The sequence below is a fragment of the Muntiacus reevesi genome, chromosome 1 (genome assembly GCF_963930625.1).
Source record: "Muntiacus reevesi chromosome 1, mMunRee1.1, whole genome shotgun sequence".
Lineage (NCBI taxonomy): Eukaryota > Metazoa > Chordata > Mammalia > Artiodactyla > Cervidae > Muntiacus > Muntiacus reevesi.
The window spans coordinates 257,682,529-257,709,958 of NC_089249.1; the positions used below are offsets into that span (position 1 = coordinate 257,682,529).

The 27,430-nt window shown below is 39.9% G+C and overlaps 1 protein-coding gene across 2 annotated transcripts in view; it reads left to right on the forward strand.

The window, feature by feature from the left end:
* Positions 1-431: 431 nt before the first annotated feature.
* The window catches only part of RASGRF2 (Ras protein specific guanine nucleotide releasing factor 2), a 248,364-nt gene continuing 221,365 nt past the window's right edge, over positions 432-27,430 (forward strand). For both annotated transcript variants that reach the window (XM_065919065.1, XM_065919066.1), the window contains exon 1: positions 432-872. In XM_065919065.1, the coding sequence (XP_065775137.1) occupies positions 585-872 (288 nt within the window). In that variant the 5' untranslated portion in view covers positions 432-584. The remainder of the gene's footprint in view (positions 873-27,430) is intronic.

Below are 27,430 nucleotides of genomic sequence, written 5' to 3' on the forward strand. Positions count from 1 at the left end.
GCCGCTGTGTGCGGTGGCCGCGCGCCTCCACCTCCGCGCGAACCGCCCCTTCGCGGCGGGAGCAGAGGCTGCGGCCGGGCGGGCGAGGGAGGGACGCGCGCCGCGGTGAGCGGCTTGCGCCGCCGTCACCGCCGCCGCGCCGACTCTGCCCTTTAAATCGGTCTCCAAGCCGATTACAGCTGATCTCCCACGTGACGTTTTACCTTCTGTCTCCCGGAGCGAGTGGCCCGAGGACAGTCCTTCTCAGCCCGCCGCGGGGCTCGGGCTCCCGCAACTTTGAGCGGAGCGGCGGCCGGCCGGGCGCCCTCGCGGGCCCCTCTCTCCACACGGGCGTCGGGGCGCCGGGGGCTTCGCTCGGCCCGGGGCGGGGCGGGGCGGGCGGTCAGGGCAGACAACGTGTCCCGGCCGCAGCCCGCCGTCCCTCGGACCCGCGCGGCGCCGCGCCCGGGAGGCGGACGGCGAGCCCGGTGCGCCGCGTCAGGCAGCCGGGCGCCCCCCGCGTCGTCCGGAGCCGGGCGGGCGCGCCTCGGAGGAGCCGGCGGGAGATGGCCGCGAGGCAGGGCTGAGCCCCCCGCGCCCTCACCATGCAGAAGAGCGTGCGCTACAACGAGGGGCACGCCCTGTACCTGGCTTTCCTGGCCCGCAAGGAGGGCACCAAGCGCGGCTTCCTGAGCAAGAAGGCAGCCGAGGCGAGCCGCTGGCACGAAAAGTGGTTCGCCCTCTACCAGAATGTGCTCTTCTACTTTGAGGGCGAGCAGAGCTGCCGCCCGGCGGGCATGTACCTCCTGGAGGGCTGCAGCTGCGAGCGGGCACTCGCGCCGCCCAGGGCCGGGGCCGGGCCGGGCGGCGCCCGGGACACGCTGGACAAGCAGGTACCACGCGCCGTGCCCTCCCGGTCCCCCTGCCTGCGGCCGCGGCGATTCCCAGCTCTCCTAACCCCGGAGGTGGAGGGCCAGACCTAACGCAAGGCCCTCGCTCCGAGGTCCCCCTGCAGCGTCCGTGGCAGGACCGCTCCACGCGTCTCCCCATCGCCATCCCCCCTTGTCCTCCATCCTTTATCTCTTCATCTCCGTTGGTATAGCGGCTCGGCTTTATTTTTTTCCCCCCGCGTCCCGAAAGCTGTCGGGTCCTTTCAGCTTCTTTGCTCACCTCCCATGGCCTCTCTACACCTTGTTCGGAAGGATTTAGTGTGGTTACGCGTGTTGACACCTGTTGGATTTCGATTAGCAAAACGGAACTAACTTATTTGGGAAAGTTTGGTTTCTCCTTTACCCGGCTGGTGCGTGCAGGTTTCTTTGCCTGAGATGTTTGATCGCTGGCTGAGCAGGGAACGCACCGGGCTCCCGGGACGGACGGGCACTTTCTGTTGGCCACTTTCAATCTGTCTTTGTGGTTTCTGTCAGTTTACTTTGCTAACATTTGGCCTGCTGGGTCTAATTATGAAGGTAAATGTGTATCCGTTTCCCTCAGGATTAATATTTAGTAGCCACACTCCTGCTACATGTAAACATGCGGGCATTTAAAAAGAACGCTTCTGTGTACTTTTCAATGAATGCTTTGAAAATGAATGTGATCTTTTTATTCTGGGTCGTAATTTTGTTAGTTTTGCCATGTTTTGCACTCACGGAGAAAAAAAAAATTGCCTGCAAATTTAGTAACTCCCGCACCCCATTCCTGCAAATGCGAAATTTGTATTTTTTCAATCACCATTTGTTATTAAAGTTAAAGCAGACTCATTTTATGCTCCCAAATCTTCTCACTTCGCTTCTAGATGTCCACCTGGAAAAAAAGACTGATGGTCTTTGTTGTTGCATAAACATATTTAGCAGGTTAATTTTCAGTGCAAGTCAGACCAAACAGTTTCTACTGCAAACCCCGAGGGCGGCTGTGGGAGGCGCTAGCGATGGAAACAAGAGTAAGATGCCTGCATAACCCCTGGGGGCTCATAAAGTTAAGAGGAGTTAAAACTAGATGGAACAGAAGTTTGATTTTTCTTCTTTCACTTTGGTTTCACTGTAAATCATTCAGGTTTAACTGATTAAGCGAGGTGTAACACACACCTGAAAAAGTATACCCCCTTTGGTTTTTGAGGGCATGTTGAGGGTCTTTGAAAAACTGATTTCCAATTTTGTAGATGTAGGTACTGGAAATATAAGTTTAAATTTCAAGTTAGATGTTTTAGAAATTAAATTGAGAGCCAGAGGTGGGGTTTTGAAGAAATATGTAGAGTTTTTTTTCAGGGTTTTTTTTTTTTTTTTTAGTGTTTCTGTTGATGAGATTTTTCTTAAAGACTTGTGTTCCAAGGCCTATAGGAGCAAAAAGACCAATAAATTTAAGACGTGTTATTATGTCTAAACTAAAATAGGATACTTTAGATTATTCTGAAGATACATCATTGACTTAATTACAAAGTATTTTTCTCTCTTTGTATGTATGCTAATATCGGGAGATATCCACTTTAAAAAAAGTAAACTGGGAGTGGGGAGTTTTTACCTGTTGCACGGAAACACGGCTTCCTGTCCTGTTACATATGAAAACCAAGATAGAATAACCAGACTCTTATCTTTAGGACAGTTTTCTTTGAAGCATACTTTATAAAGAACTCTAATCTCTAAAAATAGTTTGACTCTCATGCTACTTCCTAATGGAAGTCCAAAATAGGTCTCCTTACAAAAAATTTTTTTTCTCTGTCATACAAGCCATGAATATTTCTCACTCGTTTCTACATCTCCATGAGGTTAGAAATTTGAACCTGTGGTGATTGTAATAAAACTGAGATAGAGAATACAGCATTCAAAGTGGATTAGGAGTTGGACTGGGAAATCTGTTAGTTTGTCTTGTGTTAGACATCCTTTATGACTTAGGTTGGCTGAGCACGCTGATATTTTTTCTGTAGTGCTATCTGGCTATGTTTGAAGAATGAAGAAGAAACTGTGAAGATGAGAAGCAAGCAGAAACAGTTTACCTTAAATCTACAGTTTATTTAGTTGGTCCTCTTTCAGTTAATTTGTGTTGCTAACGCGCTGATGTGAAGAGCCCGACTCTTTGGAAGAGACCCTGATGCTGGGAAAGATTGAGGGCAGGAGGAGAAGGGGACGACAGAGGATGAGATGGTTGGATGGCCTCATTGATCCAGTGAACACGAGTTTGAGCAAACTCAGGGAGATAGTGAAGGACAGGGAAGCCTGGTGTGCTGCAGTCCTTGGGGTCACAAAGATCTGGACACGACTTAGCGGCTGAACGACAATAGTGTGCTTTACCTCTGACAGCTAAACACGGTGCATCTAAGCTGGTGAGGTAGGGGGAGGTTGAGAGGGGCTGAGCAGAGATCCTCTCAAAGTCTGCTTCTCCGAGTATGCTTCTGGAACTTCCCTGTTAAACATTCCTAGCAACCCCATAAACATACTTGAAGGTTAGGGCTTGAAACAGGTCTTAAGGAGACAGAATAGGTTTCCTCCACCATTTCTGTGTGACTTCTTTCAGGCAAATCTCTTAACATCTCATTAACATTTTTTCTGTTAATGAAATCTGTTTTTTTTTTTTTTTTTTTTTTTAACATGTAAATATTAAGAGTTTGGCTAAGTTGATTTCTAAGTTGCGTTCCAATTAGGACATCCCCTGCTTCTAGCATTTTAACAGATAGTGTGAGCTTTTTGCTATGTACAAGGATGTGAAAGACAATTTCACAAGATTTAAAGGTTACCAGCCTCTGTAACAAATACTGCCTCTGAGTAGCTGAGGCCAAGCAGGTGATTGAAGTGGAGAGGTTCAGAACTATAGAAACATCATTGCTTGAGACAAAGACGTTCTTACCATTCACATTGAAGGGTGACATATTGTAATGACAGTGACAGTTGATGTAATTCTCGCTATAAAACGCCTCTAATCATTCTTGCCAGTTTAAATTCTGCTTCTTCAAATTATTTAAAATTCTAATTAGCTGTGGTAAGTTATGAGAAGAAAACACTCATTGGTTTGTTTCTTCTTAATACTCACTCAAAGTGCTTTGGTTGACAAAAGAAAATTAAGGTTTTTTCCTTCCCTCTCTCCTTCCCTCTTTTCCTCTGTCCCTTCCTCCCTCCCACTTCTTTCCTTTATTTCACCATTGTATCTTAAATTATTTCCAGTTAAGAAGAAAAAAGAAAAGTGATTTTAACTTTCCAAATGTGCATAGGTTGAAGGAATATTTGCATTGCTCTATTTTTCTCAATAGTGTCCCAGGATTTCACTTTAGTTGGTCCTCGGGAGATGCATGGCTCTTATCAACCTTCTATAGTAGCTATTTCTTAGCGATAGTTGTGGTGATATAGTCAGAATGCTCTCAGTTACAGAAAATTTTAAGTGGTGCTCCTTTTCTCGAAAATATGTGTATTGGTAGCACTTCTTTCTGAAAGAGCTCCATTTATGGAAAATGGCAAACTTACCTTTCATTCCAGGTAAAGGTGTTCAAGGGGGAAAGGAATTTGCATTTAGTAGGAACCTTCTATGTGCTAAGCTCAGTGTTCCCTTCTATTGGCTAATCTAGTTGGAAACTCACTTCAGCTCTCGGAAATTGGCAATGTTCTTTCATGTTTACCTATGATAAGACTGAGGCTTTAAGAGTTTTAGGGAAGGGAGTTGCTTCTCCCTTGGCTCAGCGGGTAAAGAATCCTCCTACAGTGCAGGAGACGTAAGAAGACACTGGTTCGATCCCTGGGTTAGGATAGATCCCCTGGAGGAGGAAATGGCAATCCACTCCAATGTGGATTCTTGCCCGGATTTTAAAAAAAAATTAAATATGTTGCATAGATTTAAAATATAAAATAATACGTAGATTGAATTTAAAATAAGAGTTTTAGGGAGATGACCAAAGTCTAAGTATGAAGACTGAATAATCTCTGAAGAGTGTTTTATTAAGGAGACTATTGAAATACACTAAGCTTCAAGAAATTTCAGATCTGGGTGAAATGGGGGTTGGAGTTGTAATAAGTGAATCACTGTTTAATTTTTTCCTCTTAAAACTGTTTAAAGGAGCAGTTTCCATTTTGAAAAATACAGTTGCAGACTATTCCATTTTCAAAGAAAAATGGGCTTTATGTTTAAACAGTTGTATGGGGTATTCATTTACTTCAGCAGGGAATCTAAAAATACTTACTCTGGGGTGAAAGTATACACATCCCAGTTAGTCTGATCTGTTTAAGTGGTTGTATCCGTCTTGTCTGCTTGCAGGAGTGGCATACAGGAACAAAGTCATCTTCACTCTTACTCTCCTGATAATGTTGAGTGTTCTGTTCAGCCTGACTTCAGCTGTTTCAGAGGCAGGGGAGAGAATATATCCTTAGTTCTGGAGATTTACAGTAGTAGATACTAGTCATATTTGTGCTGAATGGAACATGTTTTAATTTTTAAGGGATTAAAGGTTATGTGATTTCCCCTGTCACCTCATTTCCAGCCAGTCATTTTAGCCTTCCTAACTTGACCACAAGCAGAGGATTTTAATCATTTTATCGAATTAGGCAGAGCTGCCTGCAAGCCCTGAAATATTTGTGGAGGTTGGGGAGTGTGGATGATCGGTTTTTGTTCCAGCTCACGTTAATTGAAATATAATAACCAACTCAGTATTTTCTTTTCAACCTTTGCTTATTGAACACAAATAAAGGGCAAACGGAATAAAAATGTTTGTTAAATCTTGTAAAATGTTTTAAAGTATAATTTAGGAAAGAAGTGATTTATCACTTGAACTTTGTAATCATTCTTCCAATTAAGATTTGAATGAAGAAAAATAATCTATGGATTAGAAAAATACAGTTTTAATTTTGACTTCACTAAAGCTTACTGTTTACATTATTGTACTTATCGTTAAGACTTCAGCATAGAAAAATCCATCTTTGATGGGACAGATGTACATAAAAGTGAATTTTTATTGTGACAAGTATTTTTCTGTGGGTTTTAATAAGTGAGTACTAAATACACTACTAAATGGTGGAAAATATTTGTAGTGTAATAACAGTTTTTTCCCCTTCTTTCAGGAATGAAAAATCAGGATTATTTTTTTTTCATTGAATGATAAGTCCTAAAGCATGTATGATAACCAAAAGCTTCTGGCTTAGCCTGCAAATATTAGTAGTTTGTTGTAATAGTAGTTGTTGATATTGTTGTTTGTTTATTGCAGATTATACTTTTTAGTTGACCATATTTTTTCCATGTTTCTCAATAAGTATGCATGATACAGTCAATATAATTTTAATTTTGTAGAGTAGAAAAAGTAGTGAAATAAGCCATATTGACAAACAATATGGATTTACTCAGGTCTGAAGTCCTGATTTTACAATTTTAAAGTAGCTTTATGTTTTTATGCCTTGTTTATTTGTCCTATAAGAAAGGGAGATGTGGGTATATTTGTGTATGCATATTGTGTATATGTTTATTGAGTTTATCTTCCATCATTAAAAATTAAGCACTTTTTGGGTGTTTATATAGTTTATCTCGCATCATTAAAAATCAGACACATTTTATAGTTATATGGAGCTTTCCAGGTGGTGCTAGTGGTAAAGAAACTATCACCAATGCAGAAGACATAGGAGACACAGGTTCGATCCCTGGAGAAGGGAATAAAAACCCATTCCAGTATTCTTACCTGAAGAATCCTATGGACAGAGACTGGCAGGCTGTAGTTCATGGAGTTGCAAAGAATTGGATACAGCTGAAGCAACTTAGCATTCAATTACATATCTTGGAGTTTGCAGGTTTTTATTTGTATCATTAAGACATGTATTTCAAGACATGAGTTGTAAATACAATCTGTGTACAATTTGGGGTGATTTATTTTTCAGGACTAATGATTTTGTTAAGTTACAGCCCAGTATAAATTTCTCTCTGAAATTAGTTTACCTTAAGACTATGTATATTAAAATCTTAGTTAATATTGAAACAAAACTAGCAATGATATTTGTTAGGTTTCAATATAGCACTATGGTAAATGTTTGTTTACTATATACTATTTGGCCATTATTCTAAAAATTGACCATTATTCCAGAATTATTCAATGCAGTTCAGTTGGTATAATTTTCAAATATTAGTTGATCGTAAAGTTATAAATACATTGTTTTGGCTCTACCAAAGGGTATAACATATTTTACCATTTTTTCCCAAGGAATTAAAATATGATTATGTGCATATTTTGGGAGGAAAACAACAGCAATTTTTCCTTGATAAAACATTTGTATCAGAAAGTGGAACAAAGATGCAGAAAGCACATGTTCTCACAACTTTTCCTTTTTACCAGCACTTGAAAAACTTACTATTCACGAGAAATGAACATCCAAATCATTTTTCTTAAAACTTCTCATAGTGAATGCAGAATGCTTCAAATATACTTTTAGGGAGAGGGCAGAAAAAAGTTTCAGTTTATCTGTGTTTATTTAAGTAATAATTCTTTTTTATTGAACTATAAAGAAAGAAATGAGAAAGTTGGGGAGGCTTATGTAAGTCATAGCATTAATGAAATGAATTAATGAAAGCTAGAATTAAGTTAATGAAAGCTAGATTTCTCATAACATTTGAGAAGATACAAGTAAAACTACTTTAAGAAAAACTATACTTAAAAATAAAAGTTATTGATTCCTTAGTGCAGCAGAATGAAAGTTAATGAAAGCTAGAATTCTCATAACATTTGAGAAGATACAAGTAAAACTACTTTAAGAAAAATTATGCTTAAAAATAAAAGTTATTGATTCCTTAGTGCAGTGGTCCCCAACCTTTTTGACACCAGAGACAAGTTTCGTGGAAGAGTTTTCCATGGACAGGGGATAGGGAGATGGTTTTGAGATGATTCAAGCACATTACATTTATTGTGCACTTTATTTCTGTTATTATTAAATCAGCTCCACCTCAGGTCATCAAACATTAGATCCTGGAGTTTGGGAACCCCTGCTTCAGTGCCTTATTTTTTTTTAATGGAGGCTAAAATTTCTTTTGTTAGCTCCTCCCATACTTATGCTGTGAACCGGCTGAGGCTGATGATGTTGGGGTCAGCAGGGGTCTGAGGGACCCTGGTTACTGATAATTTGCATTCTTTCTTTTCGGTTTCCAAAAATGTTTTATTTTGTCATTTTCTGATTTAATGTGGACAATGCCTGATTCATTTCCTGAACTGTATTTATGAGCTCATGCCATTTGTGTGACTAATGTAAACAGGAGGGTTAGTGCCGTCAAATAGAGGGACGATTGGAAAGCTAGGAGGCTTCTGGGGTTAGAAATATGGGAATGGGGAGGAAGTAGCCTGGTCTCAGGCTCACTGTGGAGGATCATACCTCTTTGCAGAAGTCATAACAAGATAATGTTATGATGCATAGGAAGAGGTGACCGCTCATATCTGATATGGATTTGCTTTCAACTTGAAGAATGTCACTTTCCAGGTCAGATAGTAGTATTGTGTATGGTTTGGTTCAGAAGTTAAACTGTGGGGGTTTCAGTCTCCACACAGATGCTTACTGGATCCATGATTAGTAATTTCTCTTTCTTATCCCTGCATGTGATGGGGATCTTGGTAGTAGCTGCATCATCCCGTTGTTGGAAGACTCATAGGCAATCAGTCCATGCCCCAGTACATACATAGCACATTTGTCAGCTGGCATTTGTGTTACTCTCTTTCTAATATAATTCTTTTTAAATTTGCTTCTTGTTGCTTTGATTACTAGGGTTGCTTAGGCAGGTTTTTCCTTTCTTCCTCTTTAAAAAAAAATTTTAATTTAACCAGACAAAATAGAATATTTTAGGGAATACCAATATACTTATTGTCCAGCTTCAGTGATATTCAGCTTTCTGCTTTCTTGTTATTTTTTTTCCTCCACACATGCCTATGTCATTGTTGTTGTTTGACTCTTTTAAAGCAAGTCCCAAACATCATGTTAAATAAGGAGGCGTTTCCTTTTTGGCACAGCCCTTGTTTGGTGCTGAAGATTGTAGTAGGGGTAGCTCTGAAAAGAACGATCCTGGAAAGAGTTTGTAATGTGTTTCTGATTTAGTGTGTGTTGTTGTAATTGTCATCATCTTTTTGTTCCTTTGATATCATTATAAAGGAGAAAACCTGAGACAGTAATTTTGAAGATATAAAGGTAGTAGAAATATGTTTTAAATAAGGCCTGGCTTGTTAAATCCTAAAGAAAAGAAGTCTGAAATCAGTTGTTTAACCACGACCATGGTGTAAAAAGTATTTTCATGATTTGACTGCATTGTAGGGGAAATTGGACTTCCTTGGTGTCTCAGACAGTAAAGAATCCACTTGCAACGTGTGAGACCTGGGTTTGATCCCTGGGTTGGGAAGATCCCCTGGGGGAGGGCATGGCAACCCACTCCAGTGTTCTTGCCTGGAGAACCCCCATGGACAGAGGTACCTGGAGGGTTACAGTCCACGGGGTCCAAAGAGTCAGATATCACTGAGCCACTAAGCACAGCACACACAGAGGAAATTAGATTATTGGTGGTTCTCCTACTGAGGGATTCTTATCTCTATTGAAATCTACTTACCAAACTCTTCCAGCAGCTGAAAGAGCCTTGTTTAGAGTTAAGAGTGAGTGCTATCTCTTCTGATGCCATTGATACTCCTCATCTCTCAGTATTTTGCGTAGCTTTGCAACAGTCAGGACATTATCCGTAAACCAGTGCTTCATCCATCTTTGACAATCAGCCCTGAGACCCAGCAGTAGTAAATGCTGTTTTAAGGCAGTTCTGAGGTTTAATTAGCCAGGTGTATAGTTTGCTTTTCCTAGCGCTGCTAAGTTTTTCCAGGGTTCGTTGGTTTCCGTCACATGATTATTTGCTTTAGGCAAGGGAGCCACATGAACTCGAGTTGTCTTGAATAATGAGGACCTCTGTGTGTGGTAGGGGGATAGTGGGAATATTATAAAAGGGCAAGTTTTGCTCTATCTTTATTATGACCAGCTATGATTGGGCTTCCCTGGTGGCTCAAGGGTAAAGAGTCTACCTGCGATGCAGGAGACACCATTTCAACCTCTGGGTCAGGAAGACCTGGAGAAGGAAATGGCAACCCACTCTAGTACCCTTGCCTGGAAAATCCCGCGGACAGAGGAGTTGGGCAGGCTACAGTCCATGGGGTCGCAGAGTCGGACACGACTTAGCGATGGAACCACTACAGCTGAGCTTTGGACACTGGTGTTGGCTGACAGCTTCTGCAGCGTGTTTATGCCTCTTTGGTTCCTCGTGGCTTCTGCTTTCTCATCATTTCGGTTTCCCTTAACTGTATGCTGCCGTGCCTCTCGTGGTCCTGACTCAGCGTGGTGTGGCCCTTCTCTCTGCTTTTACTGCTTTAGTTCTCACTGCGGCATCTCTTATTCACGCAGGGTATTCAGGCTCATCTTTTTGTGAGAGGGAATCTCATCGGCTCAGCTCGCAGTTGGAGACTAGACAAGGCTACTGGACTCTGACCAGTCCGTGGGCTGGCTGTCAGTCAGCAGCAGCTGTGGATAATGGAGTTTCTTGAAAAGTTTGGTGGATGTCAGAGACATTATTATTGACGTGTCTAGTGTATTCATCAAGCTAGTAAATATTTTCAGTAACTAATATTTATGCATTGTAAGCCACCTTCTCTTCCTTCAGTAGCAATTTTACATTCTCATCTTATCAATAAGATCCTTCCAATAAAACAGTTTCTGTCCTCTGGTCCTGATTGGCCTCCTGTGTTGCTAAGGATTCATGTTCATAACGTCTCTTTACTTTTTAATACTTTACTAGCAAACATTATTTGAATGTTGTTCTCTTAACAGTAAATTACAATATAAACCTGTTTTCAGGGCATAGCATATGTATAGAAAAGTGCCAGATCACAAGTGCGCTGCTTCCTGAATGATCGCAGAGTGAATATATTTTTGTAAGCAGCACCCAGATCAAGTCATTGACATGTTCAGCCCTCCGGAAACTAACCTCCTGTCTGTTCCTCTTAAGTGCTCTTACCCATGGGTAGCCACCATCCTTGCTTCTAGCATCATGGATTCCTTTTGCCTGTTTTTGAACTTCATCACAGACACATGCAGTAAGTACTCTTCTGTGTCAGGCTGCTTTCCCTCAACTTCATATCTGTGAGTTTTCGGTGAAACTTCAGATGCTGTGGTTCATTCCTTTTCATTTCTTTGTAGTATTCCATTGGATGAGTATACAATGGTTTCTTGGTCTATTCTTTGTCTACTGTTGGTGAAACATTTGGATTGTTTCCAGATTGAGGCTATTACAAATAATATGGCTATGGAAATTCTTGTACAGATATTTTTTGTGTGTTCATGTATACATTTCTGTTCAGTATGTGCCCTTAACTTTTTGGTTCACAGGACTTACTTATATTCAACTTCAATAATTACTGCTAAACAGTGTTCTTTTTCTTTTTTTTTAAATGGGTTTTTTTGATGATTTTTTCCCATTTACTTTTATTAGTTGGAGGCTAATTACAATATTGTAGTGGTTTTTGCCATAAATTGACATGAATCAGCCATGGATTTACATATGTTCCCCATCCCGATCCCCTCTCCCGCCTCCCTCTCCATCCCATCCCTCTGGGTCTTCCCAGTGCACCAGCCCTGAGCACTTGTCTCATGCATCCAACCTGGGTTGGTGATCTGTTTTACCCTTGATAGTATACTTGTTTCAGTGCTGTTCTCTCTGAACATCCCACCCTCGCCTTCTCCCACAGAGTCTAAAAGTCTGTTCTGTACATCTGTATCTCTTTTTCTGTTTTGCATATAGTGTTATCACTACCATCTTTTAAAATTCCATATATATGCATTAGTATACTGTATTGGTGTTTATCTTTCTGGCTTACTTCACTCTGTATAATGGGTTCCAGTTTCATCCATCTCATTAGAACTGACTCAAATGTATTCTTTTTAATGGCTGAGTAATATTCCATGGTGTATATGTACCACAGCTTCCTTATCCATTCATCTGCTGATGGACATCTAGGTTGCTTCCATGTCCTGGCTGTTATAAATAGTGCTGCGATGAACATTGGGGTGCACGTGTCTCTTTCAGATCTGGTTTCCTCGGTGTGTATGCCCAGAAGTGGGATTGCTGGGTCATATGGCAGTTCTATTTCCAGTTTAAGGAATCTCCACACTGTTCTCCATAGTGACTGTATTAGTTTGCATTCCCACCAACAGTGTAAGAGGGTTCCCTTTTCTCCACACCCTCTCCAGCATTTATTGCTTGTAGACTTTTGGATAGCAGCCATTCTGACCGGCGTGTAATGGTACCTCATTGAGGTTTTGATTTGCATTTCTCTGATAATAAGTGATGTTGAGCATCTTTTCATGTTAAACAGTGTTCTGAAATAGTTATATCAATTTGTGTTCCTGGTAGCAATATATAAGAATTACAATTGCTCTGCAGCCTTGCTAATAGTTGGTATTATCAATCTTTTTAGTTTTAAGCCTTCTAGTAGACATGTAATAGTAGCTCATTTTTTTTCATTTTTATTTCTCTGATATTTAACTTGAACATTTTTCCAAGTATTTCTTGACCATTTGAACATTCTCTGTTTTGAAGTGCTTATTCAATCTTTTGCCCATTTTTCAGTTGAGTTGTCTTATCTTGTTGATCTGTGTGTGCAGGCTAAGTCACTTCAGTGGTGTCAGACTCTGCAACCCTATGGACTGTAGCCCTCCAGGCTCCTCTGTCCAGGGAATTCTCCAGGCAAGAATATTGGAGTGGGTTGCCATGCCCTTCTCCAGGAGATCTTCCTGACCTAGGGATTGAACCCTTGTCTCTTACATCTCCTGCACTGGCAGGTGGGTTCTTTACCACCTGACAAGCCCTTATTGATCTGTAGGTGTTTTTAAATGTTAAGTTAAACTATATGAATTGCCATTTTTGAATGTCAGAATAATTGACTATCATATTGTTCATTCTAGTATGTATGAAGACACGAGTCCTTTGTCAGTTATATGTATTGGAAATATTTTCTCTACTCTGGTTTGCCTTTCTACTTTCTTAAAGGTGTCATCTGATGATAAGAAGTTTAAAGTTTTATTGTAGTATAAACTCTCTGTATTTTTCTTTGTGGCATTTGTCTGCCCATGAAATGAGTGCAGATGGGGACAGCATCTGGAGGTGCTTTGTGTGGAAGGTGCAGGAGCTGGGATCTCCCTTGTTGCTCTGTGGTCAAAGCAATCAAGTGGATCACAGAAGATGCAGCAGTAGGTAAAACAGAATGCGCTTGCAGCTGCTTCAGATCGCCACACCAGGATGTTTTCCCCTTTGAGAAAAGCTCCAGGGGCAATGTACAGGACAAAAATATCTTAATGTTCTTTCCTCCCGCTTACCTCCTGGGGCCTGAGGTGTTCCCTCCCTACATGGTAGGTTGTTGTTCTTCCTCTAGAGATGCAATACATGTGTATGCACCAAAGACTTGTACAAGAATTTTGATAGCAGTGTTATTCACAGAAGAGGGTGTTCTGTTCCAGTACTTCTAACTTCACTTTGTTTTCAGTCATCCCCAGTTCACACCTACCTTTCGTCTCAAAGGGTCAGGTGCGAGAGGGACAAGGTGCTTTTATTAACTTAACCAGAGCTAAGCTTGAATTCCTGACAGCTGCCTTTCAACTATACTGCCTCCTGCAGGATGTATCATCCAGGCTGGCCTGGGGGCTGCTGCTAGTGAAAGAAAAACGCATCATGCCCAACACTGATCAAGACTGAATCCTCAGTTTTCAAAATACATCTGTGTAATGCTCTGTAATCCTTCCCCCTTTGTCCTGATCCTTACCCAGGAAATGATGAAGAAAGAATGAGCCCTTTCTTGGAATACCTATATTCACTAATCAAACTGCCTTACTGAAATATATGGACCGGGAGGGAATGAGGGAGAAAGAGGTGGGCAGTCAGTCCATTGTGGAGTGCACAGATTAGTTTCAAGGGCTGCAGTGGGGTGACTGCAAACTGCTAACCAGTAACTGGAAAGAGTACCAACAGTGGTGAGGCAGCCCGAGAGGGCTTCGAATGTCTGGTGTAGGCGATCTGCCAAGAGTGGGAGGGGGTAACGCCCCTCATGACGTGGCCTCTCCCATTGTGAGACAAATGGGTCAACTTTGGACAAGAGTCACCAGCCTGCCCTGCAGCGGTAGCCCTCTGCATTAGAAACAGTCAGCCTCCATCAGTGGCTTGATTCCAGTTGGTCCACAACCCTTCCTGGGGGCACCTGCATGCCTGATCCAGAGAGTTCAGTCAGCTGACAGTTCAGTCAGTGCCCCCCATTCATGTTTCCAAAGAAGGATCTTTGAATCTTACAGTCTATAGTTTTCCAAGTGATAGACCAGATGGCTGGGCCATTGCCAACAGCAGCAGAGTCTGAGCCCTGCCCTCTGGCTGGAGCAACTCCATCTGCTCTTTCCTCTGCGTAGCTGACACCGAGACTGACCAGCCACAGCTCACCGGTGGATGCCGTTGGGTTTCAGCTTAGCCAAACCATCAGTGAATCAGGCCCAGATGGCTAGGGGATTTCTGTGAATCAAGGATCCTGTCGAGTCAGTGGGTCTGCCTCAGGTAGCTGAGCAGATAAAGTTTCCTACAGAGAGAGAGAGATGCTGCTTTTCAAAATGTAATACACAGCTGCTGCTGGGGCCACACCAGCTACATTCTTAAATATACCTTTTCTTTTGAATAAACAAGATTTGAGCCCTGCCTACCTTGTCAGTTCTTGAGTCTGAGTTAACTCATCCAAAAATGGGAATTTCAGACTGGAGAGTTACAAGTCCTCTATGGGTCAGTTTCAACAAGGACCCAGCTGTAAACTGATGGTCACCTGCATGCCTTGTAATTTTATTTGGATGCTGGACATTGTTTATGAAAAACCCAAAGAGGTGATTTCAGGTTCTGCATGACATTATTTTCCTTCAGAGAGGATTTACTTTTGGTTTCTTGCTGGCATTAACGTGGGGTAGTTTATACTAATCTATTCTGAGGATGAGCTGGTGAAAGTTAGGTTTCAGGTTTGTGAGAGCAGAGTTTCCGCTTTGTCCTGATTTCTAAAGTGTAGCCTTTCCAAGATCTTATCAGGAATTCTGAGTGTTTACATAACCCCCTCCTCCTTGGTCTCTTCACAGCCCCATGGGACTGCCAAAAACTCAGTGCTGATTTCCAGCCTCTTAGCTGCTGCTTTCTGCCTGGCCTCTTAGCCTCTTGGCTCTGTACTACTTAGAAATTGGCAAATTCATTGAGAGGAACAACTTCAAAGTGTTAGACTCACTAGTTTACTTCCCTTCTCTAAGGTCTTTAACTTCTTAGGTCCTGGCTCTCTTAGCTCACGGATGCTTACAAATGGATTTGTGTGTGTGTGTGTGTGTGTGTGTGTGTGTGTGTGTGTGTGTGTGTGTGTGTGTGTGTGTGTGTGTGTTGTGTCCAGCTTTTCTAATTGTTCATGGTGTGTGCGTGTTAGAGTGGTTGGGGAGGGCCTATAACAAGTTACCTGGCTGTTACCACTTAGAAATGGGTTTTTAATAGTGAGTCTAAAAATTAGTCAAACTCCTTTCAGAACAGTGGAAGAATTATCTTGTTTCCTTTTTCCAGAAATGTATCTGTGAATTACTTGTAGTTCAGTGATAATGAAATACTAAGAAGTCAAATCACAACTAATCCTTATTTTATCAATTTAATTCTAAACATCTTTGAATATGTGTATTCTGAGATGTAACTATTTCCTCATCTGGAAAATGGGCATGATTCCTACTTTGTAAAGAAAGTGGGAGTATTAAATTGAGATAAAAGTTTATAAGACCCTTTTCACATAGTGACACTTTTTATATTCTTTAAATTCAAGAATGTCCCTTTAAATTCTTCACAGTTACATTTTTTTCATCTAAGTGAGGGCCATTTAAACAGTAGGTCAGTTGAGAGTTTGCTTATTGTAGGTTTTTGTTCTGTTCATTTTATGGTCCATTTTGAGAACCAGATAGCTCTCTGCCCAGTTCGTTGGCATCTTTTTGAGCCCAAGGTTTTTAAGGTCTATGGAAAATATTTAGTGGATGACAGATTCCTCAAGAAATAGTTGGAAGATTATTTTTTACTAAGTGCAGGAGAATATTACCTAAACAGGTTAGTGAGAAATTTTTGTCATTTAGATGCTTTCTGTTCTATAGATCCTTCTAATGGTGATACATATTAAATATATTAAAATGATATTAATAGGTAGGTTTTCAGAAGAAAAATATAGCTAAATTAATATTTGCACTTTAAAGGTTCAGCTTTTTATAGAGGGTATTTAAAATGTATACTAAAAAATAAATCCACAACTTACTCATTTTTCTCCTTTTTGGTACGAATTGTCATGTTGGCAGGATATTTTTATTTTTATTATTATTGCTTTTTCTTGGTTGTCCTGACTTTTAAAAAAATCTTTATTGGAGATTTATCAATACAATGTAGTGTTAGTTTTAGGTGTATAGCAAAATGAATCACACACACACACACACACACACACACACACACACACACATACACACTTATTGTTGTTTAGTCACTAAGTTGTGTCCAACTCTATGACCCCATGGGCTGTAGCCCGCCGGGCTTCTCTGTCCATGGGATTTCCTAGGCAAGAGTACTGCAGTGAGTAGCTATTTCCTTCTCCAGAAGATCTTCCTGACCCAGGGATTGAACCTGAGTCTCTTTCTTGGTAGGCAGATCCTTTAACCCTGTGCCACCTGGAAAGCCTATTTATATTTATCTCCTATAAATATATATATACACTCTATATACCCTATATTTATATATATCCCTAGTAACTCAGCTGATAAAGAATTCATCTGCAATGCAGGAGACCCCCATTCGATTCCTGGATCAGGAAGATCCCCTGGAGAAGGGTTTGGCTACCCCCTCCAGTATTCTTGGGCTTCCCTGATGGCTCAGATGATAAAGAATCTGCCTGCAATGTAGGAGACCCGGATTCAACCCTGAGTTGGGAAGATCCCCTGGAGGGAGGGCGTGGCAACCCACTCCAGTATTCTTGCCTGGAGAATCCCCATGGACAGAGGAACCTGGCAGGCTACAGTCCACGGGGTCGCAAAGAGTCAGACACCACTGAGCGACTAAGCAAGCAAGCAAGTATATATCTGTATGTACATATAATTGAATATATGTATATTCTTTTTAAAATTCTTTTCTCATAAAGGTTAGTACAGAATTTTGAGTAGAATTCCCAGTGCTATACACCAAGCCCTTGTTTAGTTGTCTGCTTTATATATAGTAGTGTGTATATGTTAATCTCAATCTCCTAATTTAACAGAACTTTTTATTTATAAAAATAATGTTATGAAGGAATTGGAAACTGCTTGGTCTAGTTGGGCAAGCAGTGAGTTCTAACTGAAAACCAGGGCAAATAAGCCTAAAGATCTAATGTATAGGCATGGTGGCCATACATGGCCTCTCCTGGTGGCTCAGATGGTAAAGAATCTGCTTGTGATGCAGGAGACCCAGGTTCAATCCCTGGGTCAGGAAGATAAAGGAACTGCAGCCCACTCCAGTGTTTATCAAAACTGAAAATATGCTAAGAGAATAGATATCAGATGCACTATTGGACAAAATGCTAACTTTGTGAGGAGATGATATGTTAACTAGCTTGACTGTAGTAATTATTTCACCAAGTTTACCAAATCATCATGATGTACACCTTAAATATGTATGTAATTTTTATTTTAAAATAAATAAATCTATTCATTAAAAAAGTAATGTTTCTGGGGATCCAAAGGATATCTTGGTTACTATGCAATACAGTATTGTATACTTGAAATTAATTACCAGAGTAGATCTAAAATGTTCTCACCACACAAACACACAGGTACACAGGGTTACCATGTAAAGTGATGGATTTGTTAGCTGACCTTATCATGGTAATTATTTCACAACATATAGTATATCAAATCATCATGTACACTTTAAACTTACACAGTGTTATTTGTCAGTTATATCTCAATGAAACTGGGGAAAGAAATCAGTGAATGGGTATCAATAGTGTATATTTTCTGATTCCATGAATTATATATAAAGGTGATTGGTTGTTCTTGCAACACTGTAGCCCAAGTGGATACCAGTTAAAATGCCTGCATTCGTATCCCACCTCTTTGAGAGGATAATTAAGGCACTATCTGTTTTCTTGAACATTTGGTCAGGGATGGAAAACAGAGCTTGTTTGTCTGTAAATAATTGGGTGTAAAGGATTGATGTTTGTGATCTTGAAACGGTCTTGATATCTCAGACGCTGCCCATGAACCCAAATAGACCTTACCTTAGCTAGTGTCTAGTCTTCTATTTTTATGTAGTTGCAATAGAAATTCAAACTGTTATTATTATTTAAAAATTAAATAATGATATATAATTCTATTTAACTTTCAAAATACATTCACATATTTTAACCATTTGATTTCTTAATAACTCTGTATTACTTGTGTTTCCTTTGCAATTTCTAACTTTAGGCACATGGTTAAACTTATTAATGAATTATAGAATTCATTCTCTCATAAAGGAATAATGTTTTTTTTGTGTATAATTTGAAGTCAGAGAACTTCAAGAAAATTAATATCTCCTGAAATCCCATTCCTCAGAAAAAACCATATATTGAATTGCTGGAGGATTTCTTTCAGGAGTTTTTTTCATGGGTATGAATATAATAAACAGACATTTTTAAAGTAAAGCATAATCAATATCATATTTTATATGTAGAGTTTCAGATCTTGATTTTTTAATTGAACATTGTATTGTGAGCATTTTGTTTAACTGTCTTTGAAAACATTATTTTAAATTACCATACAACATTCTTGCTTTCACACAGATGTACAGTAAACATTCTGCTGTCTGATGGTTAGATTGTTTTAATGTTATAAAGCTGTGCTTTGGTATAGTAAGTAATGCTGCAGTGAACATCAGGATGGCATTTGTGAGAAAATTGTTAGGCAGAAAATTGGAGGCACATTCAATTAAATTAATAAACAAAAAAGCAGGAAGTGATGGTCAGCTTTTAGCTATGACCATAAGGGTATTTCCCTCAACTTCTCCACCTTAATTAAAAACTGTTTTCTCTAATAAATGCCCCACTTTCTTTTTTTTTTTTTCTTTTTTCTTTTTTTAAAATTTTTTATTTTTCAGTGGGTTTTGTCATACATTGATATGAATCAGCCATAGAGTTACACGAATTCCCCATCCTGGTCCCCCATCCCACCTCCCTCTCCACCCGATTCCTCTGGGTCTTCCCAGCCCACCAGGCCCGAACACTTGACTCATGCTTCCCACCTGGGCTGGTGGTCTGTTTCACCACAGATAATATACATGCTGTTCTTTCGAAACATCCCACCCTCACCTTCTCCCACAGAGTTCAAAAGTCTGTTCTGTACTTCTGCGTCTCTTCTTCTGCCCTGCATATAGGGCCATCATTACCATCTTTCTAAATTCCGTATATATGTGTTAGTATACTGTAATGTTCTTTATCTTTCTGGCTTACTTCACTCTGTATAATGGGCTCCAGTTTCATCCATCTCATTAGAACTGATTCAAATGAATTCTTTTTAACGGCTGCGTAATATTCCATGGTGTATATGTACCACAGCTTCCTTATCCATTCATCTGCTGATGGGCATCTAGGTTGCTTCCATGTCCTGGCTATTATAAACAGTGCTGCGATGAACATTGGGGTGCACGTGTCTCTTTCAGATCTGGATTCCTCAGTGTGTAAATGCCCCACTTTCATTTCAAGGTAGTATTGTAACTGGTTGAAAACCCAACAGGAAATATAAATGCCTGGGATGGAGGTACAATCTCACCTGTGAGTAAAATACAGAAACAAACGTGGTCCAATACAGTAGTCTAATTTGGGGAAATAAAACTATAGACCTATGAATGCATTTTGGCGGGATTTACTCTTCTTAGGAGGTGTTTGTTTTGATTAGAGTGTCTAGGACCATGATAAATGAGCTCTGCTTGAATGAATAAAGTAGAAATGCCTAAAATTACCACATTCCATCGATTTTAAGCATACTTGGATTGTAATGTTTTACATTTTGTGAAGTTAGAATGTGTTTTCAATCAATGTGCACATTTGGTTGATGTGATAATACTTTTCCTATATACCTTTACTAATTTAGGTACATTTAATGATACCATGGGCTTCCCAGGTGGCTCAATTGTAAGGAATCTACCTGCCGATGCAGGAGACACAGGAGATGCAGGTTTGATCCCTGGGTCAGGAAGATCCCCTGGAGGAGGAAATGGCAACCCACTCCAGTATTCTTGCCTGAAAAATTCCATGGACAGAGGAGCCTGGCAGGCTACAGTCCATGGGGTCTGAAAGAGTTGGACATGACAGTATGCACACACTTAATGATAGCATGATAGACAGAGTGGGAATTTTCAGACTAAGATACTTGACAGTTGTGTTTGCAGTGCTATTTGCTCTGTGTATTTGAACCTAGAGGTATATAAATATCTTTATTTTATCATAGGCTTCCCTGGTGGCTCAGATGATAAAGAATCCACCTGCAATGTGGGATACCTGGGCTTGATCCCTAGTTTGGGAAGATCCCCTGGAGGAGAGCCTGTCTAACCACTCTAGTATTCTTGCCTGAAGAATCCCCATGGACAGAGGTGCCTGGTGGCCTACAGTCACGGGAAAGTCAGACATGACTGAGCAACTAAGCACAGCACATATTGTATCATATGCAGGGCTTTTGACCTTTTGATAATAATTGAATATAAGGATGGGGAATGTCCTGACCATGTGAGAAAGAAGAAAATTCAGTGCTTGGTTTTTAAGGTGTTTACTCTCCTCTTATCGTGGTTGTTATCTCTTCCTGTAGCTCCTTTAAATCACATGATCTTTGGTCACTAAAATTCAAGATGTTGCTTCTCCATAAAACATTATCAACTTTTTCGGCAGTGGGTCTTTATTTTTCAAATTCTTGCATTGTGGTTAGAGAATGGCAAATTTAACTGATCATTCTAGCCTGTCCTTAAATTGAATTGTCTTAACCTTTTGTGATTTAAAGAAACCAGACCAAAACAATTAAACCCTCCTGGGATACTCATTCTTCCTACCTTTGATGTTGTTAACGGCTGCCTTGCCTCTTGGGACTTCCGATACTTTCCACTGAGAACCTCTCTCCTGTTCCTGGTGTTCCAACAGCCCTCCTCCATCACACCTCTCCCTGTGGCTTTTGATAATAAGAATGATTTTGGCCCCAAGCAGAACTTCTGAAAGAACGTCACTGAACCTCTTCTGTCCTCTTATTTTAAAACTTATATGTTGCTGTGAATTTAAATAAATGGGCTTTCTAGTTTTGTTATTTAGACAGAACATTTATGTGTTGTTATTGATGTATAGTTAATTTACAATGTTGTGCTTGTTTCTAGTGTGCAGTAAAGTGATTCATGTATACATATATGTGTGTGTTTTCTATATCTGTAGTCTATTTCTGTTTTGTAAATAAGTTCATTGCTATCTTTTTTTTATGTTATACAAATAAGTGATGTCATATGATATATAGCTTTCTTTCTCTGACTTACCTCACTTAATACAATAATCTCTAGGTCCATCCATGGTGTTACAGATGGCATTATTTCAGTCTTTTTTATGGCTGAGTAATATTCCATTGTATATATGTACCACATCTTCTTTATTCATTCATCTGTCAATGGAAATTTAGGCTGCTTGACAAAACATTTTATTTGAAGATTATTTTAGCATCCTGGAAGGCAGGTTTGTTTGGAGACTCTCTGTCACCTTCCATAAAGGAGGAAAGCCCTATGCCTTTTCACCGGGCTGTCTTGTTGGTTAGTGAGATGGGCAGGCTTGTTGGCTAGAGCTCTCACAGACCACACCTTCTACGTATCCACTTCCCAGATTCCTCAGGATTGCTGCTCAATGACATCACAGTAAAACCCACTCAAGTGTTTTCCAGATATTTCTAATCTCTTTTGCACATTTGTATAAACGTTACTAAAAGTTTTGGAGCTGAGTTTTTATGTATGACATGTTATTGTAGTCGCAATACACCAGCACTAGTTACTTATATAATCACTGTTATGAAGTGAAAACCTTCCATGTTAGGTTTTATTAAGACTTGTTTTTGTTCATACTGTTTGGCTTAATTGATATCACAGCAGGGTTCCAGGTTTTCCAGGACAATCTTGATTTAAAATATTCTATCTCTACAGTACCATAACAGCATTTGGGCTTTCAGGTCATGAGGTCATGATTTGCTTTGAAAATTATGGTACCTGTATTTCCTGGTAGCTTTGAAAAAATTTGTGATATGCTGGTTAGACTCCTAAATGGCATTCTTAGTGGTCCATGTGGTACAACTGGGATGAAAGAGACTTTCTTACAATAAGGGTTGTGTTTTTGTTATTGAAGTTTGTAAATGCAAATGTTATTGAAGTGTGTTTGTTGTGATGCTTCAGTAACTAACATCTTCTTTAAGAGGTATTCCAGATAGTTCCTTTCTCATGCTTAAAAAGTGCTTTTTAGAAGCAAAGCTTCTAGTTTCAGTGGGAAAATTGCAATATATTAAATTTGTCTTTGGAGAATAATGATATAAAGGATATAAAGTGTGTCATAGAGGGAAAAAGAAGTTTGACCTTGAATTAATTCAGTAGCAGTATGTGGCTCATGCCTTAAAATGATAAATCAGGACAAGGGTTAGATTATTGACTTTTCTGCCATGAAGGCTAGCAGGTATATCCTCACCTCATGTGTCTTTTAGGAAACCTGAATGTGCTCACAAGCCAGATCCCCCTGCATCAGAACCCAGGCACTTCATTCCTTCCTTTATTCACTAAGCAGACTTTGAGCATTTGCTACAAAGCATTATACTGAGGCCTCTGAACAAAGTTTCAGGTCTAGCCCCTGATCCTGAAAGTGCCTGTCTAGAGGGGAGGTGAGGTGGTGTATTGAAGGAGTTCTCTATGGATATGTGAGGCTTTGTAAAGGCCGTATATGTTTGGGGAATGAGGAAGACCTTTCTGGCTTTGTGGTCAGAGAGGGTTGTAGGCACCTCTGTGGTCCTCTGTCCTTGATAGAGGAACCAAGTTTAACTCATAGGAAGAAGGAAGAGCTAAGTTCATTTTGGCTTCAGCTGGGACATTTAGATTCAAGTTGGGAGTAACATTTGGGAAAAATCAGAAAGGCACTTAGAGCAGACCACAATCACTGGCTTGTGCGTCATGAAGAGCTTGGAGGGAACTAATGTGGAGAGGGGAGAGTTGAAAAGATAATCTAGCACCGTGTTCTGGGAAAATGGAACAAGGAAAGATGGGAGCCTGAGAAGGAACCTGGGAATTTGGTTCTATTATTAATAAGGTTTACTGTGAGGAATTTTTTTTTCCTGATGTCAAACAGGGCTTTACAAAATGAGATCAGAGCAGTATCTCTCGAAGAGAGCCCTGTATTATGAGAAATATCCACTTGAGTGCCTTGGTGTTTATTAATCATTAAAATGGGTTCACACCGAGAAAGTTAAGAAAGCAGAAAAAGCAGAGTTATCCAGAGTGAAGCAGGTTTCTTCATGACAGGATTTCTCAGAATCTTCACCGTGCAAATGGCTTTGTTAAACCTCCCTCACTTGATAGCCTGCTCTAGAAGCAGGGTCGGCTGGCATGGTGAGCTGCAGGGACCAAACTTGGCACACCCGTGGGCCTCTGATCTCCCCCTGGCCCACTTTGATTGCCCCCACATTGGGGTCTTCGCTCGGGCAGATGCGGGGCCCTGAATGGAATTGTCTCTGTCTGGGAATCTCCACTGCTCAGTCTGCTGTGTCCTGGCCATCTGACCAAGTGGCAGTGTGACCTGGGTTCTCAGGAGGAGACAGGATCTCACCGAAACCCAGGTTGTCAGCGGTGACCCTGTCCACCTTTAAGCCACTGTCTTCATCTCGAAAATATCTCCCATTGAGGGCACTTGAGTGCAAAGTCGCTCATCACCTTGGATGGGCCACTCAGGCAAAAGGTGCTGTTTAAGTACTGACGCGATATCCTCAGTTTTGCCTGTTGGCCTGCCAAGCCATAAATATTTATTATCTGATCCTTTACAGAAGAAAGCTTGCCTATCCATATAGTAGCCACCAGGCCTATGTGACTTTTGAAACCTAGAATGTAGCTAGACAGAATTGAGATGTGTTATAAATATTTACACTTACACATGCTCAAATTTAAAGACTTGATACCCGCCCCCCCCCCCCCAAAAAAAGAGCATAGAATATCTCAATAATTCTTTTTTTTAAGATGGTGAAAGAATATTTTAAATATATTGGGTCAAATAAAATGTATTATTAAAATTAATATCACCTGTCTTTCTGTCCTTCTTCCCCTGCAACCTCTAGCAAATTTAAAATTACATGTGTGGCTTACATTTGAGATGCACATTATATTTCTATTGTATAGTACTGACTATAGCATAGCACCCAAGTTTATTGCCCACAGAACTCTTCCTTAAAGAGTCCTATGTATTCTCTTGCTTCCCTGGTGGCTCAGATGGTAAAGAATCTGCCTACAATGCAGGAGACCGGGGTTCAATCCCTGGATGGGGAAGATCCCCTGGAGAAGGGAATGGCTGCCTACTCTAGTATTCTTGCCTGGAGAATTCTGTGGACAGAGGAGCTGGCAGCCTATTCTAGTTTGAGGAGTTGTGCTTTGTTGACAGCTAAGCTGTAATTTAATAGATGTAAACTCTTACTCTTAAGTAAAAATATATACTTTATGTTTTTCAAATACAGCTATATTTATATTATTTTAAGTTTATTTTTGTATGCATGTTTTAAACAACTTATGAGCTATGTATTTCCTATGATATAAAAATCACGACTATATCATGCCTACTCTGATTCAGCAACTCCACTTCTAGCCTTCTGTCCTAAGGAAACCATTGGATGAGTATTTAAGTACTATGCTCTTTATTGCCTTTAATGAAGAAAAATTGGAAACAATTTTTGATGCCCCACCCTGAAGCTTGATTAGCTAAATTATGAAATATGTACATAATTATATTGTCAATATGTTATGGCAATAAATTATTAGAAAGTATTTATAGACAAGCAGTATTTTATTTATTTATTTATTTTTGCCTTAAAAAATTTTATTTTTATTTTTTATTTTTCAGTGGGTTTTGTCATACATTGATATGAATCAGCCATAGAGTTACACGTATTCCCCATCCCGATCCCCCATCCCACCTCCCCCTCCACCCGACTCCTCTGGGTCCTCCCAGTGCACCAGGCCCGAGCACTTGACTCATGCCTCCCACCTGGGCTGGTGGTCTGTTTCACCACAGATAATATACATGCTGTTCTTTCGAAACATCCCACCCTCCCCTTCTCCCACAGAGTTCAAAAGTCTGTTCTGTACTTCTGCGTCTCTTCTTCTGCCCTGCATATAGGGCCATCGTTACCATCTTTCTAAATTCCGTATATATGTGTTAGTATACTGTAATGTTCTTTATCTTTCTGGCTTACTTCACTCTGTATAATGGGCTCCAGTTTCATCCATCTCATTAGAACTGATTCAAATGAATTCTTTTTAACGGCTGAGTAATATTCCATGGTGTATATGTACCACAGCTTCCTTATCCATTCATCTGCTGATGGGCATCTAGGTTGCTTCCATGTCCTGGCTATTATAAACAGTGCTGCGATGAACATTGGGGTGCACGTGTCTCTTTCAGATCTGGATTCCTCAGTGTGTATGCCCAGAAGTGGAATTGCTGGGTCATATGGTAATTCTATTTCCAGTTTTTTAAGAAATCTCCACACTGTTTTCCATATTGGCTGTACTAGTTTGCATTCCCACCAATAGTGTAAGAGGGTTCCCTTTTCTCCACACCCTCTCCAGCATTTATTGCTTATAGACTTTTGGATAGCAGCCATCCTGACTGGCGTGTAATGGTACCTCACTGAGGTTTTGATTTGCATTTCTCTGATAATGAATGATGTTGAGCATCTTTTCATGTGTTTGTTAGCCATCTGTATGTCTTCTTTGGAGAAATGTCTGTTTAGTTCTTTGGCCCATTTTTTGATAGGGTCATTTATTTTTCTGGAATTGAGCTTCAGGAGTTGCTTGTATATTTTTGAAATTAATCCTTTGTCTGTTTCCTCATTTGCTATTATTATCTCCCAATCTGAGGGCTGTCTTTTCACCTTACTTATAGTTTCCTTTGTTGTGCAAAAGCTTTTAATTTTCATTAGGTCCCATTTGTTTATATTTGCTTTTATTTCCAATATTCTGGGAGGTGGGTCATAGAAGATCTTGCTGTGATTTATGTCAGAGAGTGTTTTGCCTATGTTCTCTTCTAGGAGTTTTATAGTTTCTGGTCTTACATTTAGATCTTTAATCCATTTTGAGTTTATTTTTGTGTATGGTGTTAGAAAGTGTTCTAGTTTCATTCTTTTACAAGTGGTTGACCAGTTTTCCCAGCACCACTTGTTAAAGAGATTGTCTTTTTTCCATTGTATATCCTTGCCTCCTTTGTCAAAGATGAGGTGTCCATAGGTTCATGGATTTATCTCTGGGCTTTCTATTCTGTTCCATTGATCTATATTTCTGTCTTTGTGCCAGTACCATACTGTCTTGATGACTGTGGCTTTGTAGTAGAGTCTGAAGTCAGGCAGGGTGATTCCTCCAGTTCCATTCTTCTTTCTCAAGATTACTTTGGCTATTCGAGGTTTTTATTTCCATACAAATTGTGAAATTATTTGTTCTAGTTCTGTGAAAAATACCGTTGGTAACTTGATAGGGATTGCATTGAATCTATAGATTGCTTTGGGTAGAATAGCCATTTTGACAATATTGATTCTTCCAGTCCATGAACACGGTATGTTTCTCCATCTGTTTGTGTCCTCTTTGATTTCTTTCATCAATGTTTTATAGTTTTCTGTGTATAGGTCTTTTGTTTCTTTAGGTAGATATACAATTTTTGATGCCCCACCCTGAAGCTTGATTAGCTAAATTATGAAATATGTACATAATTATATTGCCAATATGTTATGGCAATAAATTATTAGAAAGTATTTATAGACAAGCAGTATTTTAAAGAGACATTGTACTTTAAAAAATCTGAAAGGAAGAAAATAACTTCTGACTGTTTATACTGATTCTCTTTGGGTTGTTTTAATTTTCCTCATGCCTATCTATATGGTCTAATTTTCTATAATCTGTATATCTTATATAATTAATTAAAATAATTATTTGATAACTTTGTAATGAATGTATGATATAGCTTCTTGGAAAAAGTTCAGAATTCAAAGTGAACATATTTATGAGGCATAGGAATTCATAAAAATAGATTTTGTTGTCACATAATGAAGGATATTAAATAAAAAGCTTTTTCCTCCAGATTCCTCACATATTGCAAACAAATTGTCTTGATATTAAGGTACGTAGTCATTGGTAGGGAGTAAAGAAGTTTGTACTTCCTAAAAAG